General features: G+C 28.2%; 1 protein-coding gene across 2 annotated transcripts in view; it reads right to left on the bottom strand.

The window, feature by feature from the left end:
* Nucleotides 1-19,303, bottom strand: part of LOC142320960 (zwei Ig domain protein zig-8-like) — a 970,121-nt gene that overhangs the window by 56,941 nt on the left and 893,877 nt on the right. For both annotated transcript variants that reach the window (XM_075358949.1, XM_075358948.1), the window contains one exon: nt 1,630-1,792. In XM_075358949.1, the coding sequence (XP_075215064.1) occupies nt 1,630-1,792 (163 nt within the window). The remainder of the gene's footprint in view (nt 1-1,629; nt 1,793-19,303) is intronic.

Below are 19,303 nucleotides of genomic sequence, written 5' to 3'. Positions count from 1 at the left end.
ATACAGTAGCAACTACTGCAATGGTGAAGTTATTTGTGAATATGTTACGCAGATTTTTTTCAATTTTCATTTTGTAAGAGCTTTTCTGTTAAATGTTACTTCTAACCTTTAGTACATAAATCATGTATTATCAATATGTATGAAATGTAATGTAAATAAAAAAAAAAAAAACTAGACCTGGTGTCTATCCAAACAATTACCAAAATGTATAAATTTACCCTTATTTATTTTTACTTATTAAGCAGTAACAATAACCCTATACATTTATACCGAGAAAAATTTCTCTTCACAAACAAACCACAACAACGAAGTTTAGCAAGTTAACGAAAGTCAAGTGAAACTCTAACTCTCTGTTACACTTTTGTAACTCTTATAAAAAAAAAACTTTTCATAAACAGAATAAAAATATGAAACAATCTTCTGAACTATATTAAATCACAAATGGACATAAATAATTAGTTTGAAAATATCTGAGATTTGTACAAGGGTAACGCAATGATTAACAAACACACAATGTTATAAAAACAAATTCTGCTAAGTTGTCCAGCTACTTGTAATTTAACTATAAATATGTAAAATGAATAAGTAATATTTAAATGAAATATGTTTGATTATTAAGAAATCCTAAAAGTTCTATAAAAATGGAACCTAAAAGAAGAAATGAACAATAATAAACATTTTAAGTGATTTAAGCAGTAGTTTCACTTCATTTTGGAGTTCCGTACAAAATTCCAAATTCACTTAAACTTCACTTTACACGGAGTTGACCAAAGAAACTGATATCATCGTACATAAAATAATTTGTAATGATTCCTTCCGTAGCAAGAATAAAAATTATTTCACTTTCATACTGCTAAATATTTCTTTTAAATTTAAAAAATAGAAAAATATAAGTGAAAACAGTTTACATAAATAATAAAAATAAGACATTATTAAATCTGATTGATTTCTCATGAGTTTACATAGAAGGTGATCTGTTTGGTTTCATATTACCATAAATATTTTGACCGTGTGCTGCGTAATCTTGGCTTCCACTGTAATTTAAACAATGGTTAATTCAATGTAGCGTTTAATTTTATCTTGGTATTTTTAATGAGAAATAGCAAGAAATATTGATTATGGAATGATTTATATTTTCAATAATAATTTATAGATTTGCAATGTATTAAAAAAAAAAACAAGAAAAAAGTACTTAGCTACTACAAAATATTAGACAGTTCCTCTGATGAGATTTTTTAAAAACAGATTATAAATATGTGGTTGACAGTTAAAATACGATATTTATCAAAGATAGACTCTCTGCCTAACTGGAAATGTTTAATAGTTTGTTGATTATTAAAAAAAACCAAATAAAACCACTTCATTAAATACAAATCAGTCAGTTCCATACTATTGTGCCAGCAGTACATCAGATTATGATTACGTACCAACTACGGGATCTACGGTAATTAAACCATATAAAACACTGACTTCAAGCAATAAAACCACAATAAACTATAGTAAAGAGATAATTCGTTTATGTTTTAACAATTTCACCTAATTAAACAAAATTTCTGAGCATGGTGGAAGGAGATTTTACTTCTCATACATATTTCTTATTTTCAAAAGTTTATGCTTTTAAAAACTTACGTGACACCCTTATCCAGCACTGTATCGCCTTTTGACCACGTCACTTGGTCCGTAGGTGACTCTACTTGAGATGCCAAACATGTCAGTTCTACTACGCTGCCTGCTTTGTAGTATCTCTCTCGCACCACATGTCGTTTCTCGTCCATTATATTCACTTCTGGAGCTGAAAAAAATTGATACTAACGTCATTAAAATAGAATAAAATACTTCGAAGTGTGTTATTATGAAAAATAATTTTTCATTATTCTTCAATCTGCGAGTAAAATAAGTTATTTTAAAAGGAGTTGTGAAGCATATTATTAAAACAATTCACTTTATATTTGTCTAGAATTTATAAAAATCTAACATTCATAGAAAGAATCAATATTTGCGCATGAGCAGGTTTATACAATCAAACCGTTCGTAATATGATTTAAAACCAAACTGAACCATGAATACAATGAAATTATATTGGAAAATAGGTTTACCTGAAATTGAATGAAAATTCCTTAATAATTGGGTGCTATCTAAATGCATCGTATTATAAATATAAAATCTCATTTTCATTATAAAAATATGGAAAATTTCTTAGAGGAGTTATAAATTTACTCTTTCAACGTAATTCTGCAACCACTTAATTCATAAATTCTTTCACTCAATCTCTGTTCTATTTTAGATTATACAAACATATATATTCTTCATACTCTTTATTTTAATATTCTTATTTTTATTTTTTGTCAAAGATTTTTCACATACCATACTTATTTATATTATCAAACTAGAACTTTGAAAAACATTGAAAAATAAACCGGATAAAATCATTTTATAATTAAATGCATAAATCAATGTTCTTATTTATTTATATAGTAATAATACCCTTACGACCAGTTACCGATGGATGATTAATGAATTTTTGTAGCGAGGGAAAATGCCATACCTGATCCGGATTCGAACCTGGGGCCATCAGATGAAAGGCCTAGACGCTACCACCAAACCACGGAGAATTCTATGTTATCAATTTCTCCCTTTATTTTAAAGAAAAAAGAATTGAATCAATTTTTGGTCATCAGTTTAATTCAAATAAAAACTCAGATTATATTTTTTGTTTATACGTCATTGTTTTTTTTACAATTTACCAATTGTAAAAAAAACCCTAGAATTTGAGGTTACTACGATTATTAAATTCTTTTCACATCTTATTTTCTGATGAAATAAAGTAGCATAAAAAACCTAATAACGCTTCAAAATTAATAAACAGTAAATGATTCACTTTCAAAATACAGCAAAATTTTCTTATTAAGAAATTTTCAGACTTGTTTAACCTATTTTGGTGGTGTTACCGATAGTACTGTTGTTATTAATGGTGTCCATCTTAAAAAGTGTTGAAAACCGTAATTATTTTTGACAAATTTTATGAGTTTGTAAATTTAAATTTGTGTTGAGATATCGGTTTTTACTGTATATAAAATCTGCACATAGTGGCAAGTAGGTCATATTGCATTGTAATTTAAAATATATGTATCATTTTACAGGAACAAAACACTTACACAAAGACATTAAACACAAAATTAAAATTTTAGCGCTTGCATAGGTGGCATCTTACAGTCATCCATCGGGTTGTAAAGTTTCAAAATTAAATTAATTCGTTTGGATATTTGTGATCAAGAATTATTAGTTAAACTGAAAATGAAAACGATTCATTGAATTCCATATGTACAAAATAGAATGAAATATCTAGAATACAATAAACGAGCATTTTCGACTGCAATCTGCTCTTATTTTCTAAAATAATAAGGCAGATAAAATAAAATAAAATCTGTTAGTATTTTTGCATTTTGTACAATCATACCGTTTTTCCTATATTTAAAGTATTATGAATTTCATTTTTGAGTAAGGCGAAAAGTATTATTAGAGCGGTAACTTATCCTCGTCTCGCATAAAAGTACAGCGCAATATTCATTATTTAAAATTTTTCTTTGCTTCAATACGAGTTTTTATGTCCGCGTTATTAAAGTTATATATGTATATAGTTATGCAATCGAGAAAGGTAACAGACTGGAATAACATTTCGGTAAGCCATATAAAATTTTATGAGCAGCTTCTGCCGTAGTTTGAAATAGCGTGTTGGTTGGAGTACTGAGTGAATGTCGTTATTAAGTCAGCAAAAAAAGAAGGAAGAAAAATGACTACTGTGAGAGATGTTATGCGTTTCAATGGTGATACGAAAAAGTGTTGATGAGAAAAGATAGTACGATGTTGAAGAGGGTCGAGCTATATAGTGGTTTTACGTTTCATAAAGTTACCATTATAATAAACATAGTTTTTTTTACCAGAGTCACATATTATCCCCATATACAGAATGAACGTCTAAACGACTGAAAATGACAGTGATTTTAGTAGGTCAACTGGCAATGTAATGTAATGCACAACGTATAACACTAAATGGTAAAAAGTAACCTGCATATTACTTCATAGTTAAAATATGGAGAATTTTAAAATTGCTATATATGTATAAAAATAGCGAATCAGGTGAACGTTGCAGCACTTAAACCATGCCATCAGTTAATTTTTAATCCTTTAGAAATTATGTAATTATGTAACTATTTTTAAAAATAAAGGATTAGCTGACGCTGACAGTCGTGGAACAAACTATACTTTTTCCATAATTTATTTAATTAAGGTGTTATGCGTTATCTTTAAAATTTTAAATATGTACAAATGTTTCATACTTTAAGTGGTGGAAAAGATTGGATACTACTAATTTAAACCGAGAAGTGAAGAAGAGCAATCGACTTTTCTAATTGAAGCTACCGCTTCAATTTACAGCTTGAAAAAGACTAGAACTTATTTTGCTCAAAGATAGAATTTCATCTCTTTGTTTGTGAAAACTGCAAAATTTATTCAGGCTTTAAACTAATGTTAAAGCATTATGAGCGAGTGACATTTATCACTAATATTTTTTTTCGATAAATCTTCTTTGTCGCTGAAGATCTTGATTCTCCCAACTAACAGGTAATATGAGTTTCATTTGTGTGTGGTCAAACGAAGTAAATTTTATATTTATTAAAGACCATTAAAGATAATTTAATTATTTTTTACGAGTTATATTCTTAGATATCTGTGCCCAGAAATTATCATAATCGATCATATTACAATTTGTTATGATTATATTTTATTAAAAACAACATAATGAGCTCTTTCCTGTTTCTTGAAAAAAAAACATGATCACCCCCACAATTCATAATCCAAACTCATCTATCGCTACTAAGTGACTTTTGATGTTTTTTATAATAATAATTTTCTTAATATAGAAGTTCACCCGTTAGGGTGAACAAGCAATAAATTTATTGAACCTGCTATTTTAGAATTCAGTTCTTATTAGTGCAATAAATTAGTTCAAACAGTTTTAGTTTTACTGTTGTAACATATAAAAATATTTTTAATGAAGAAATGCATAAATAAAGAAAGATAAAAAACTAAGCAAATTATTTTAATAATACTAATCATGCTTGGTTTATACAAACAAAACTTAATGGTACTTAAGATCATTTCTCGTTTTGCTGAAAGGTTCAATTCTGATTTATATCTTAAGTTCAATTCTGATTTACATCTGTTTATATCATAAGCATAAACGAAATATTTTTTTTTTTTATTACTTGTCATGCAATCAAAGTAGTAGATAAAATTGCTTACGCGCAATCCGGGAGAATATCTATGTATATCGTTTTATATTATCTCTATAAATAAAAATTTAAATGTTTGTTTGGTCAAAATCTTAAATCTCCGAAAGTTCTTCATCGATTGCTTAGAAATTTTGACACAACGTTGCATTCGAATATGCGCGAGTTTTTATATTCCTACTATTTATACACCTAACATGCCACACCTGTGAAAGGTAAAAACATGCTTTTTTTTTAAAAACAGCGCTATCTGTTGGACGTAAAAAAAACACACGCTATACTAAATATTTCACGATTCAATTTCAATGTTTCCGATATGTGTGTGTCCGCTATAAACAAAAACTACTGGACCTATTTACGCGCGGGGAAAAAAGAGGAAGGGAAAAATCGGAAAAGGCTAGAAAGGGAAAATGGAAAAAATAAAAAAGGAAAAAGGAAAATTGGGAAAAGGAAATGGAAAGGGGAAAGGAGAAAAAAGAAAAGGGGAAAGTGAAATAAGGAAAAGAATAATGGGGAAAGGAAAGGTAAAGGGAAAAGGAAAAAGGGAAATTGAGGAACTGTAAAAGGGAAAATGGGGGAAAGAAAGTGGTAAAAATGAAAATGGGAAAAGGAAAAGGGGGAAAAGGGAAAGGTTAAATTTTGTGAAGTTCCGTAATGTTCTTTTTGTTAATGTTTTATCAAACTTTTAATTGTGTTCATTAAATCTATATAATGTATATCTATATATATACACTCAAATCTAGCAATAGCGAAGCATTGCTGGGTCTGCTAGTATGTAATAAAACTAGATAAGATCAAATAAAAAATATGGACGTAATTTTATTTAAAAATAAAAAGAGATTCCGATATTATATTTCTACAATAGTATTATGAGCTCAGTGTATTCCTTAAGAAGGAAGACAAAGTTTCATCAACGTTTTCATTTCTTTATTCAATTTTGCATAAGAATGTTTAGTCAGTAGGCATACGGCGGGAGACGAATACTAATACTTTAGTTTAATTTCAAATATATTTGACTAACACGGTGAACATTAAATAATACTTTTAAGAACAAAAAAGTCTACTGTTTTACAGCAAATTATTATACGTAAGAATTTCAGGATCTGTTCTACGAGTGAAAACAAATAAAAAAATACATTTAAACATGGATCCAGAAAATGATTCAATTTTTAAAAAAAAATTTCGCTCTAATTTCTGCTCCATTGGGTAAAATAATAGCACACTGAAATTTTTGAACTTAAATTAAGTGGTAAACTGACGGTTACAAATGGTTTTTCACCTGAAAAATTGGATATAACATATCCTACAACAATATTACAATACTACTACAATACTATACTACAATACTATATTACAATATTACTATTATAACTAGATTCTTTCCCACCATTTAAAAGAGGGATTCTGTAACATAATTTCATAAATAAACTATTCTTTTAAAACAAAACGGGTACATGAATTTGTTGCTTCATAATGTCTTTTCCAGTTTTATAAGTGCAACATATCTAAACACCTAAGATATAAGAGGTATCAGCTGTTTTTTATGCAAGTAATGATATACACTATACAGCCAGTCCCTATGAAGAACAGTGTTATCTGTATTTCTATGTTTCAGTTGTCTTGTCATGCTGAACTCTAAATTCTGGTCAGCATACAAGGCTCCTGGAAACCACTTCATTCTTCATTTTCTCTCAACCTAGAATGGAATTATGTCGATCGTTTTCAGAAATTATTTCTCACTCGGTTTAAGGGTTTAAACACCTTTACGCCATGACAGTGACCATTGTATTAAAAGAAAACATATTTGAAATACATTTTAGAAACTCGTTTATAATTCGGCTTATTTCTAAGAAATTATCAATAAAGTATAATGATGCTTAAATTTGCCTATTAGGGAATTTTAAGTAATTTTGATTATGATTAATAAATAGGTCATTTTTATTATGACCCATTATTTAACATGATTATGACGTATAGCTAAAGTGGACCTCTTAAATTAAAGTTCGTAGGTAATCTTATCAAGTATAGTCTAAAGTTAAAAAAAAATTTAATTTCATTCTACTTCAGTAATCACTTCTCTTTAGTTAGATATTTTTTTTTTTATTACATGAAAATAATTGAAAAATAACTTTATAAATAGCTGGAACGTTAAATGAATTGCGCTCTTTACTTTCAGACTGGCGTAATATTTATGTAATTACATCTTTTATAATAAGCTGTTTATTGTTACGTAAAAAAATAAGATTAGAAAGTGTTCAACTTTTATTAAAGTTTTATAATTTTACACTAAATAATAATAATTTGGTATGAAATAAGGAATAATAAAACTGAAATTAGAATTTCGAGGGAAGAAGGACATTGTCTCTTTATTTTTAAATCGGCAACGGCGTAATATTGCTAGCTGTTGTAAATTGTTAACAAAGGAAGCAAGACTTGACTTGACAAGGCTTTACTCAGATTTGCCAGAATACGGATGGCAGGACGTCTGTTGAACGGAAGGGGGAATCCTATTCTGCAAAAAACCGCCCGACGATTGTAATTCTCTTTCTTTTCAACTTGTGCCTTTAACAACGGCAACCGACTACCACAAATACTCATCCTTCGTCTATCTTCAATCTACCATCACCCGCAACCAACAAACGCAACTGCTAACTATTCGAAACACGCGTTCTTTTCGCCTTTATTTGTGCTGCCTTTTTATAAAAGCTATTTAAATTGTTCTCATCACAAAACTCAAAAGTAACACGTTTTTATCGGACCGAAATTCAACTTTTTCTATTGAATTAGCCTATCTCATTGTGAAAGTTTGGTGTAACTTCTCAAACCAGCAATTTATTTACGTTGTATTTCACGGTTTGTTTGAATTTAAAAAAAAATTATCTAACGCAATACTTACTTATTTCATTCTTACTCTCCCTCATTCCTCACAAATAGTATAAAACAAATTAAATATGGTCTTACAAAAAAAAAATCGTTTTACAATGCATTTAATTTCACTAATGGAAGAAAGACAAAGTTCTCTTAGTGTTGGAAATCTGTTTGATTACAGATAAGGGCTTTATTACAGTTTTTCTTCAATTTTTGCTTAATTTTTCAAAGTTTACGAATGTTTTGTGAACTATTGTACATTTTTTAGTACTAAATACATATAAAATTATTTCCCCTTTTTTTAGTTTGATAACACTGAGTGAGGGTAAATCGCTCGACTACAAAAAGAAGAAAGTCACTATTCGTGAAATACAAACAAGGAAGGCATTTTTCATAGACTACAAATTTCCATTCTCAAAGGGTAATATGACCAAATCAGTCAATGCCCATTATCTCAAAAAAAAAAAAAAAAAAAAAAAAAAAATACTTTTAAATATTTATTCTGACAGTTCTAAAAGTAATCGAACTAAAATATATATTTTTTTAAATTCCTAAGCAGGTCAATACACTTGCTAACACATAAGTGATTTCAGTAGAAAGTAATAGTTTTAGCTTGTGATAGTTCCAAGAATAACTACCTTAACAATTTTTTCTTGTATGGATTACTAGCTGATATCCCCCCTATAAAAAAAAAACAAACACAGAATTCACTATTAGCCACGAAAAAAACTTATTTTTTAAGAACTTTATTTTTCGATCCTGTTGATGGAAGAAACTGACCATTAGGCAGAACTAAAACATATTTTTATTCTACATAAATGTGGTGAGTAATAACTAATTTGACGACAAACTGTAAGAATTATGGAAAACTTCACGTATAAAGTAATAAAACAGAACAAAACTAACAAAAACACACTTTCAAAATATAGAGAATCGAACAATTACATTACTCATTCACACCTCAAATCATACACAATCTGCTTTTAAGAGCAATTCTACTGACTTGAATAGTTGGAATCGACTTATCTATACTGAATATATACAGTCATGTCACAGGAGAACCGAAAAGCTGAACGTAACAAGTTTCCGGTACATACTATTGACCTTAATTGGCCTATTGACCTGTTAATTGATATTAATGAACATTAATAGTATGGGATATTAATGAACAGCAAATTCATTAACAAATTCCTACAAAAAATAAACTGATTAAAAACAAAACGAAAAATATATTAAATTAACATTCGTAAACATAAACGTATAGAAAATAGCTCAGAAATTAAAAAAATCTAGATTCAATGTAACCTTCAGAAAAAAAATCATTTACAAAGAACAATCACTAAACACAATGAACTTGGGATATATAAATTGGACTACTTTGACCGCTTAATGTTCTATACTGGTTAAACGGGATCTGGCTTCAGAGAGATATACAATAAATACAGTACTTGAAAGCCCTCCATAGCAACTTAGTCAACATTTGCCTATTGCTTCATAGACACAATACAAATCCCCTGAGTCCGGCCTTACTATTCTTCACATACATAGAAATTACTATATCCCAACAACAATAACGATGCACTAAACTAACAAACATGATTTAATTCCAGCTTACTTTTTAAATTAATTTTAAATACGTGTCCTCTTAATTTAAAAACTACCAACAGTAACAAAAGCTAGATAATGCCAGGATGGAACAACAGTCACAGTTACTGAAGGATTGATTTTCAATCGCAAGTATAACTGAAAATGTTTTGAAGTCTTCTATTATTGAAAACATTTTATCGTAAAATTTGGTTCGGTTTGTCACTATAAAAGTTAATATTTAAAAATAATTTTCAGTGCTGATCTCATTGAAAAATATAACAAGTTACCACATAATATACACACTGTAAATACACACGTACACTTATATATTCATATTTACATTTATCGTCGATGATTTATCTAGTATTTATGTATTTATAAATGTTTTACTTTGATAAGTAAAGATATTTTTTAAACATTTATAAAAACCAGTTAGTTGAATGACCTCTAATTCTATTAAATTTTATCCAAAAAATTCTAAACGTAGTACAATATTAAATTCGGTTATTGATAACAAAGCAGCAGTCAGAAGTAATTAAATTGCTAAAGGATTTGTAATATCACATGTCAATCTTTGAATTTTTGTCTCTACTGTAAATACATATTATAAAAAAATTCAATGTAATCTTTATAAGTATTTTAAAGCAAAAAACAAATTTTCATTGTGGCAGTTGAAATTTTTTATCATATTTGAGATAAAGGAAAGTAGAACATGGATTAGTAATCATCAAGAGAACCGTTTTCAGAGAATAGCATCAGAAATAAAGTAGGTTTACACAAGTATTACATTCAATGATACATTCAATATTCAATAGGTACAGATAAAGCAGGTAGAATTTACTGTATATTAGTGCTAAATAATGAAATAGATGTGTATGTAGTTTACTATTCAAAGCGGTAAGTTCTTATTAAATTGATTGTTCGTAAATAATTTTTAATTATCTAATTTAATTCTTTAGCTTTATCATTATTTTTACTATTTTTAAGAATTCAACTGTCTATAGAAAAATTTACTTGTTTAATCCAAAGAAAATAAATTATACCAACAAGCCTGAATTTCAATAATGAAAGGGGATATAAAAATATACAAGATTAGGAAAATTAGAGTAATATGTATTAAACCTTTAAGATGTTAGCGGCATGGCATGAGACACAAACCACTCTCAAAAATTAGATACCATTCTAAATAATAACTAGAAGGAACGCAAGGCACTCCGTTCTTCGTTTCGGAAAGTGAAGAACGAAGAGGTTTCCTGTTACATTATGCCGGTCCGTGGTATAATTAAATATGTTTTCATTTTTAGTAGTATAAACTTGAATAAAGAGTAATAAGTAAAGATTAATAGAAATAAAATAATACTAGTAAAAGTGTGACTCGTAAACCTTCATTCTATTTACCAAGGAAAAATACCATAGAAAAAGTCATTACTTTCGAGGAAATAACTACTTCTTATTTTGCTAGTCCTTTATCATGTTGCATCATCAAAATTTTTACAAATAATAACATTTACTACTGATCACATTATCGAAATTTACAAATAGTGTAAAGGAATATAATAGTCCAAGGCAACATGATAACATATTTCTTGTTACGTAGTCTGGTAACGTTAGCATAAAAAAAAAATATGCGAAGAATTTTTTTTAATACTCTGTTTTAAGGCAATCAAGATATTTTTTCCTTGATAAGATTTTAAGTTATATTTTTCAATCAATTATTTTTATTATTTCCTCGGTTTTCAATTTTCCAAAAAAATGTAAAATTACCTTTCTGAAATATTTACTATCACTTTAAATTAATTTTCAGTTCATTTTTGCCAGCGTGATGACAGTATTTATCAAACATCCTCATTGAATTATAGATAAAACATTTAACGAAAAAACTGTTATAGAAAATTCGGTGATTTAATAACTAACAGCCTGGTACTTATATTATACAAGGCCTAAATTACTAGGTAGTCTGCCCTTTCTACACAAGAGCATTGTAAGTAACAATGTGTGAATCAAACATTGTTTCGAATGAATACAGAACATACTTCCAGCAGAATTAGATCAGACTGATGTAGAGATAGAGTTTGAATTATTTTGAGATAAAATAAGTTTTTTGCCATAAATTTTATTTTTAATTTATTTAAGGATAAAAAAGTGTAGAAAATTAATATTTTCACACAATATGTTGCCAGAGCTTTAATGTTTAGTTCAAGCTGCTTGACACAGCTTCCACTGTGTACTGTGTTTTTAAATAATATTTTTTTACAAAAACTTACATCATATAAATGATACATGATTTTCACGTTAAACGTGAAAATCATGTTTAAAACTACAAATTTATACTAAACGTAAATTACACTATTCTGCTGGATGATAAAATGCGAATGTGTCTTTCAAGATTAACTAAAAGATAAGCTCTATATTTTTAATATAATTCATCTAAAAAAAAAAAAACATCTCGCATACAAATTACAATAAGACGATACAAATCACACTAAATTTCGTACAGTATCTTTTATCTCTTTCTCTATTAAATGTAACCATTAAAAATATAATTTCGATGAAAAAAATGTATTTTTAATTTACAAAATTGTAAAAGAATCATAGGTATATGATATACCTATTACATACATGATTTGGTAAAAACGTTTGTTAATACACTTCGTTTTTTAAGAAGGTGCAATTATTTAAGCTAAATTAGGTATTACCCATCAATATACAATCTGGTCTTTATTTTTTAAATACGGTAGTTTTTGTCATAAAGTTATGAAGTAGAATTTACTAAATTGTTAGTAGAGTTTACTGACTTGTTATGTTGAGCTGGTGGATATGGGGTTTAACAGAAATGTTTTTAAATTTATATTTTTCTTTTATTTAAATTAATTTCAACGATATTTCGAAGATTATATAAACGGATTCCTGAATATTTGCTGATTCGTTTTTTTTGTGAACAATAATACCGTTACGCAAACATATATATTAAATCCTTAAAAGGTATTTAAGACAGCGACCTCATAAATCAGTAGGAATCAAAACGGCATCTACATAGATGGAAAATTTTAGAGTACGACGTATTTTTATAGGGTTTTCTACAAATTGTCAGTAATTAACCCATTAAAATGAAACGATTTTTGCAGATTCTTTTAAATAATAAATGAATAATATATATAAATAAATATACATTATAAACTGAGTATGTATCTTTTTTTATTACTCCTACTTATGAAGAGAGGAAGTAGTAAGTGCTTGATCGTCATCACCCTGGATCGATCAGGAGTATCAGATCATTTATCTAGTTCCACTTTGATGAGACTAGATAACCGTAAACTGAACCATAATTGGAGTATCACAAACAATACCTTTCAATCTACAAAGGGACATAAAACTTTGAAAATAAATATTTTTGTGTAAAATCGATAAACATTACAGTGTATTTAAATTATGAAAAAATGGAAAAAAATTATAAAAATTTTTCTAAGCTTTTGTACGCAATATATTTATCCTGTTTAATATTTTTACGAAGTCTACTGCATGAAAAAATGATGAAGAAATATAAAGTAAGTGCATCTGTGACGTATGAATTGAAAACTTTGTCAGGGACAATGGCAGGACAATAGAAGGCATGGAGCTGCAAAAGTTTATGAGGGAAAATACAAAAGAGGTAAAAGAAGAAGCGTTTGTCATGGAGTCTAAGTGCAAAAAGATGAAACTCCGAGTTTAGTGGAGAGTTGGGGTACTGGTAGGTAAATCTTCACGGTTCATAGCGGATGAACATTTTACTTTACACTAAAATACATTTGATTTTCAAAAAAAGACAAGAGATTCAGCGCATCAGTACCCTGTTTCCATATCTTCTACGAGGTAAACAAGATTCATGCAAGAGAATATGAAAAATGTTTCGTAAACGATACCTCTTTACAACTAAAAAAATAATCATATATAATAAGGGTCCATCCGTATATTATAATTATAAATATGTTTATATTATTATATCATTTATAATTATTATTATTACTATTGTTTTAACAATCATAAATATTTTACAAATTAGTAACGTATTACTTCATAAATAACTACAAAATTGATATTGTAAAAACCATAATCGATAACAACACAAACTAGTCTGGTTACTTCTGTGCCAAACTCCGATAGGAAATTCCCCCATGACATCCACAACTGGTACTGTCACTCGGCAAAGTGATTTAAGGCAAAACAGAAGAAAATTTGAAGTCCCGTGACACGATTTAATACAAAATGTAAATAAAATTTTTTTCTATTATAAAGTGAACATTTTTTTTAATGGAATAACAATTTTAAATTTATTCACTGATCAACGTCGGAATCTTAGATTTTTTATAATCAGAAATGTAGTGAGGAATTTTACTTAAAATTAAAGTCTAATTTCTAAATTAAAGAACGTAGAGTGCACTGTCCATTTTTTATATAGTTTGATTATCCTTGAAGCCAAAATTACGATCAATTACTTTTTTAAAAATCAAATGAAATATTAAAAATTGAATCATTTTAAAACAATGGATGTAAACTGTTTGTAGGCAACTTATAATCTCTTTTGTTAAATTAATAAGGGCGATTACACAGCCATTAATAAGGGTCCTTATTATTAGGGCTGTAAAATGCTCAAAGATATTTATCTTTTTTCATGATATCTCAACTTTTATTTAAAAAAAATAAAATAAACAACAAATATTGGATTATCTCGAATTGTATTGTTTGTCTGGTTTATAGTTTCATAGAACGGAGAAACTGATTTTGATATAAAATATTATGAACTTATCTTAAATTTTATTAAAACATTAACAAGGTCTAATAAAATCATTTAAAAGAATCGGTACTCCTCTTATGTTGAAAAAATAAAATAAAGAATCTGTTAATTTTAAATTTCAATAAATTTTGTTGTTAAAGGATATGTTGTACATTATAGAAAGTAAAATGCTGTAAAAAATGAGTGAAGAATGAAAATAATGTTGAAATTACTGATACATTAATAAAGTGTTTTTAATACGAATCGGGAAAGATAAAAGTAAATAAGACGTATACATAACGCACTTATGCAATTAGGGAGAAGACAACTAAAAGTATTCCTCTATTAAAGAAACAAAGCATGATACCCTTACAGAAAAGAGAAAAATGATGCTTCGAAAAGAGTTTCACGAAAAGTTGTGGACAGCCAATAATCATCGCTACCGACGCCTTTTAATTCTCATCTCAATGAGCAGCAAACAGGAGAAGCGAATTGTCAAAATATTTTATAATTTTCCCCGATTTCTGGTGTTATCGGATGGGCCTTTAATAAGCAGCCGTTCGGTAGAGAATGAGTGGCGTAAAACAAAAGATTGTTCTCCTCACTCCAATTGGCGGAGGTTCTTGAAACGATTCTCCTCGTCTCTTATTCTTATTTCATGGAGATAATAACTGAAGGAATCTACGATTCGTAATGAAATAAATTTTACAAAATAAGAACTATGAAGGAAGACAAGTATTAGTATACACAAATCCAATAAGGTTTGATAAAGAGTAGAAAATAAATAAATTAATGAATTAAACAGCAACAAATGAGAAAAAAGTTTAGTAACAAAGTTGAATGATATAATAGTCATTGAATAAATAAATCGAGTTTAGTAAACATTTATTTGCTTGTTTAAACATTTATTTCGTTAGTGTTAACGAGTTTTCAGATTAAAACTATGTAGATGTTTACTCCTTACAAATTACTATACATAAACTACAAATAGATTGGGAGTTTAAAAATTAAAATCATTTTAGATTTTATGAATTTCTACTGAATTAAAATATTCACTATAGAGATTCAATGAAATTTACATTATTCTTCTATTTAAACTAAGATAAATAATTAAATGAAAAATAGTACTAGATTATTTTGTGTTCAGTTCATTCGTTGATGAACGTAAAAAATTCTTTAAATTTTATTCCTTTATATTATTATTTGGTTTAGTAATTCACTAAATATCTTATACGTCTATCTTCTTTGTGTTAACATATCATAACGCAGCATAGGTTTTCTGACGTCCGTTTTGTTTTGTGTAGACTCACACTTGACGTCCAACGTCCTTCCATTAAAAAAAAAAAGAAAAAGAAAAAAAAACACATTGAAGTTACCTGACGTACGTCAGTTTAAACAAACTTTAGTACCGCATGAAATAACCTTTATAGTATAGGATAAATTTTCAAATGGACGTCAGTTAATGTAAATAAACAAACATATAGTCTATCGCAAAAAGAAAACATCCGGCGAGTTTACACATATGATGCAACAATTTGAATTTTTTAACAAACTGCTACAAATACTTTTTTATACTTTTAGTTACATTTTTTTATTCATTAAGTAAGGAATCCAAGTTTAATAGATAAAATGTTGTTCTTATTAATTTTCCTTGAAAATAGGTAATTTACATAAAAGAAAATTACTAATGAAAAATTGGTCTTAATTTAAATTTGGAAAAAAAGAAAGATAACTATAAAAACGAATAAATGAAATTAGAATATATTGTTTAAGATTTAGTTGCATATGGCTAAGAATTAGAAAAAAAAAATAGTTTTTAACCAAAAGTCAGAATTGGGGATTTTTTCTAATATTTTAATTAGAGATTTCTACGCCTTCTGTTACCTCTCTTTTTTTTCTGTTTAGCCTCCGAAACCACCGTAAGGTATAACTTCAGAGGAAGAATGAGGATGATATGTATGAATGTAAATGAAGTGTAGTTTTGTACAGTCTCATATCGACCATTCCTAAGATGTGTGGTTAATTTGAACCCAACCACCAAAGAACACCAGTATCCTCGATCTAGTACTTAAATCTGTATAAAAGTAACTGCCTTTACTAGGATTTGAATTTTAAAACTCTGTTACCTTGTTAACCGTCTAACAATATGACGCCTTGGATCAGTATCTCGGTTAAGTTTAAATATTCTAAATATTTTGTTGTTTGCTGGTTCATTCAAAGTAAATAAAGGGTTAACTTTATTTAAAATACGAGTATAAATTACATTTATTATAATTTTGATTTTGTAATTCAAATAAATATCATTATTAAATTGATTAATTTGTAACAAACACAATTTGAGTCTTCAAATGATGGGAATAGACTGAAATATTCTAGTGCGGAATCAGCTTTTAAAGCGTAGATGGAGCCGAGTAAGCCGCCAGGAGCTGAGTGAGCCGTACGGAGCCGAGTGAACCGACAGGAGCTGTGAGAGCCGTACGGAGCCGAGTAAACCGCCAGGAGCTATGAGAGTCGTACGGAGCTGAGTGTAGCCGTCCGAAGGACTTTTAAAAATTAAAAGTCCTTTAAATAAAATGTAAAGTTCCTCATTTAAATACTCTGCGTCTTAACACCGCCTGCTGTTACCTGCTGTGTAAATTATCTTTTTCCCCAAAAACATTTTTCTTTTCTACACTTCCTTTCACTGCAAAATGAGTTAATCCTGGTCGCCTTAATGAAACTTAAATCTAGTTCTGTTGATAAATGAAAACAACTTCCCACGGGAGAATTGACCGCCTTAAACTACTTTTTTCAAAACTTTTAAACCCATCTCAGACTATTATTATATTCAAATTTACAGTATTTGTCGAGAAAAAAAAAACTTATTTTAAACATCTCTTTGTTAGCAAAGACCCAAAAACCTTTTAATTAGGACACTAAAAACCGTGAACCACAGTTCCATCATTTGTATAATGCATACAAAAAATGAGTGAAATCCATCCACATTTAGTTTCTGTAGGCTGCAGAATACTATACATAGAATACACATACAAATAAGTTTATTTTAAAATTAATTTTTTAATTGATAGATTGCATAAAATTTGTAAATTGTCAAAATCAGGAAATAAAATTTTTATAAAACTTAAGTTTTACGTACACTGTTTTAGCTGATGAGAATAAAAATGGAGCAAACGAAAAAGTCAACAATTAGACATGTCGTATAACTGGGTAATCCGCTTGGCCTGTATAGCTAGTTACATTATTTATAACGCATCTATTTTTTAAGCGTGTTTGAAATAGTTTTCTTTAGTGGTAATACGAGGTAATTTCTAGTCACGTCAGGCACCGATAATGCAATTCCTGCTTTATTTATTTATTTATTCCCTTTACAATGAAAAAGGGAAAAAGAGACTAAGCAAGTCGAAGGGGAAGTAAAGTTCTGTGGTAGAGAAAACGTCGCCGCAAAACATTGTTTTACATTAATTCGGTGTTCTAAACCAAGATTTATTTAACTTCACTATGTAACATTATTTATTCGGGAGAATTACACAAGGAATTATACGTACGTAAACCGAAGGAGTATCTCCTGTACTCCTAAATTCTCCAAGATGTAGACACAAAATTACGATTGCACTACATTGCACAACCACATTCATTAGAACAACCTTGTACTTATCGACAATCTAGTAATACTCTCTAGTCTCTCCCATTGACATGGCAATGTAAACTACTGTTTACATCGACCAACGGGACCATTATTTCTCAATTTGTTTTCCTTGTGGAAAATTTAAATAAATCCTCTTTATGTAACCAAAGAATAACTATTACAGAATCCATTACAGTAACTTATCCATGAAGTAAACTTACCCATTTTCCACAATATTCATTGAGATCAATATTAAAGAAAAATAACCATTTCAAAACAGTCTTTTATTTATTATTTGATTAAATTAATAATTTTACAATTAAGAAATGTTTATAAGCCTTATGATATATGATATTATTCAATGAGATATAGTTTCATTGGTCCTTAATAGTGAAAAAAATACTGAAAATTTCCCTGAATTAATTATTCCTAAATTCTTCGATTAATATTTAAAAGGATTAAATTGGTACGTTATTTATATTTCCATTTATTTCCTTATTAATCATGGAAAGAGAGGGTAAATAAATTTAAACGAAATTATAAAAATAAATCTAATTCGTATACTCAGAAGGATTAGGTAAAATACGTTTTTCTTAAGAAAAGGTTGATCATAGAATGATGTTTGCCTCATCAATTAAATTTTTAAAAAGTTATTGGTTCATCGGTTCTGTAACACTGGTATTATTTATTTTAGATCCAGGTTTGGTTAGAACAGAATTTGGCTCATTCTATATTATACATTGAGATACAATTGGTTTACTACGGTACATAATAAATAAGCCTAATCATACCGCCTTCAGATTTCTGAAATGTACCAAGAGCTTTATTTTTAAGTAAGTATTTTTTGTTAGTATTAAGATAATAAAATTTAAGAAAAAGCGCAAATTTAAAATTCTTCCTTTTCGCATAAAAAAGAGATCGTTCGCTTAAACGATATGAATTTTTGTTTATAGAATTAATCAATTTTATTGGTTATGTATATTGTAAGAAGAAAATCGTATCGTAGAAGAAAATTAAAATTTACATCAGGCAGTGCCATATGCTATCTACGTGTAGTTGTTAAGAGTTGTTACCATTATAAATATATGAAAAGAAAAACGAATTAAGGTTATTTTATGCATCTAATTGAAAAAAAAGTTATTTAACTAAAAGCAGGAAATAATGACTTATGTTTTTACTGACGAT

Source organism: Lycorma delicatula, chromosome 3, assembly GCF_047948215.1.
Source record: "Lycorma delicatula isolate Av1 chromosome 3, ASM4794821v1, whole genome shotgun sequence".
Taxonomy (NCBI): Eukaryota; Metazoa; Arthropoda; class Insecta; order Hemiptera; family Fulgoridae; genus Lycorma; species Lycorma delicatula.
This window is presented reverse-complemented; position numbering and strand designations above follow the sequence as displayed.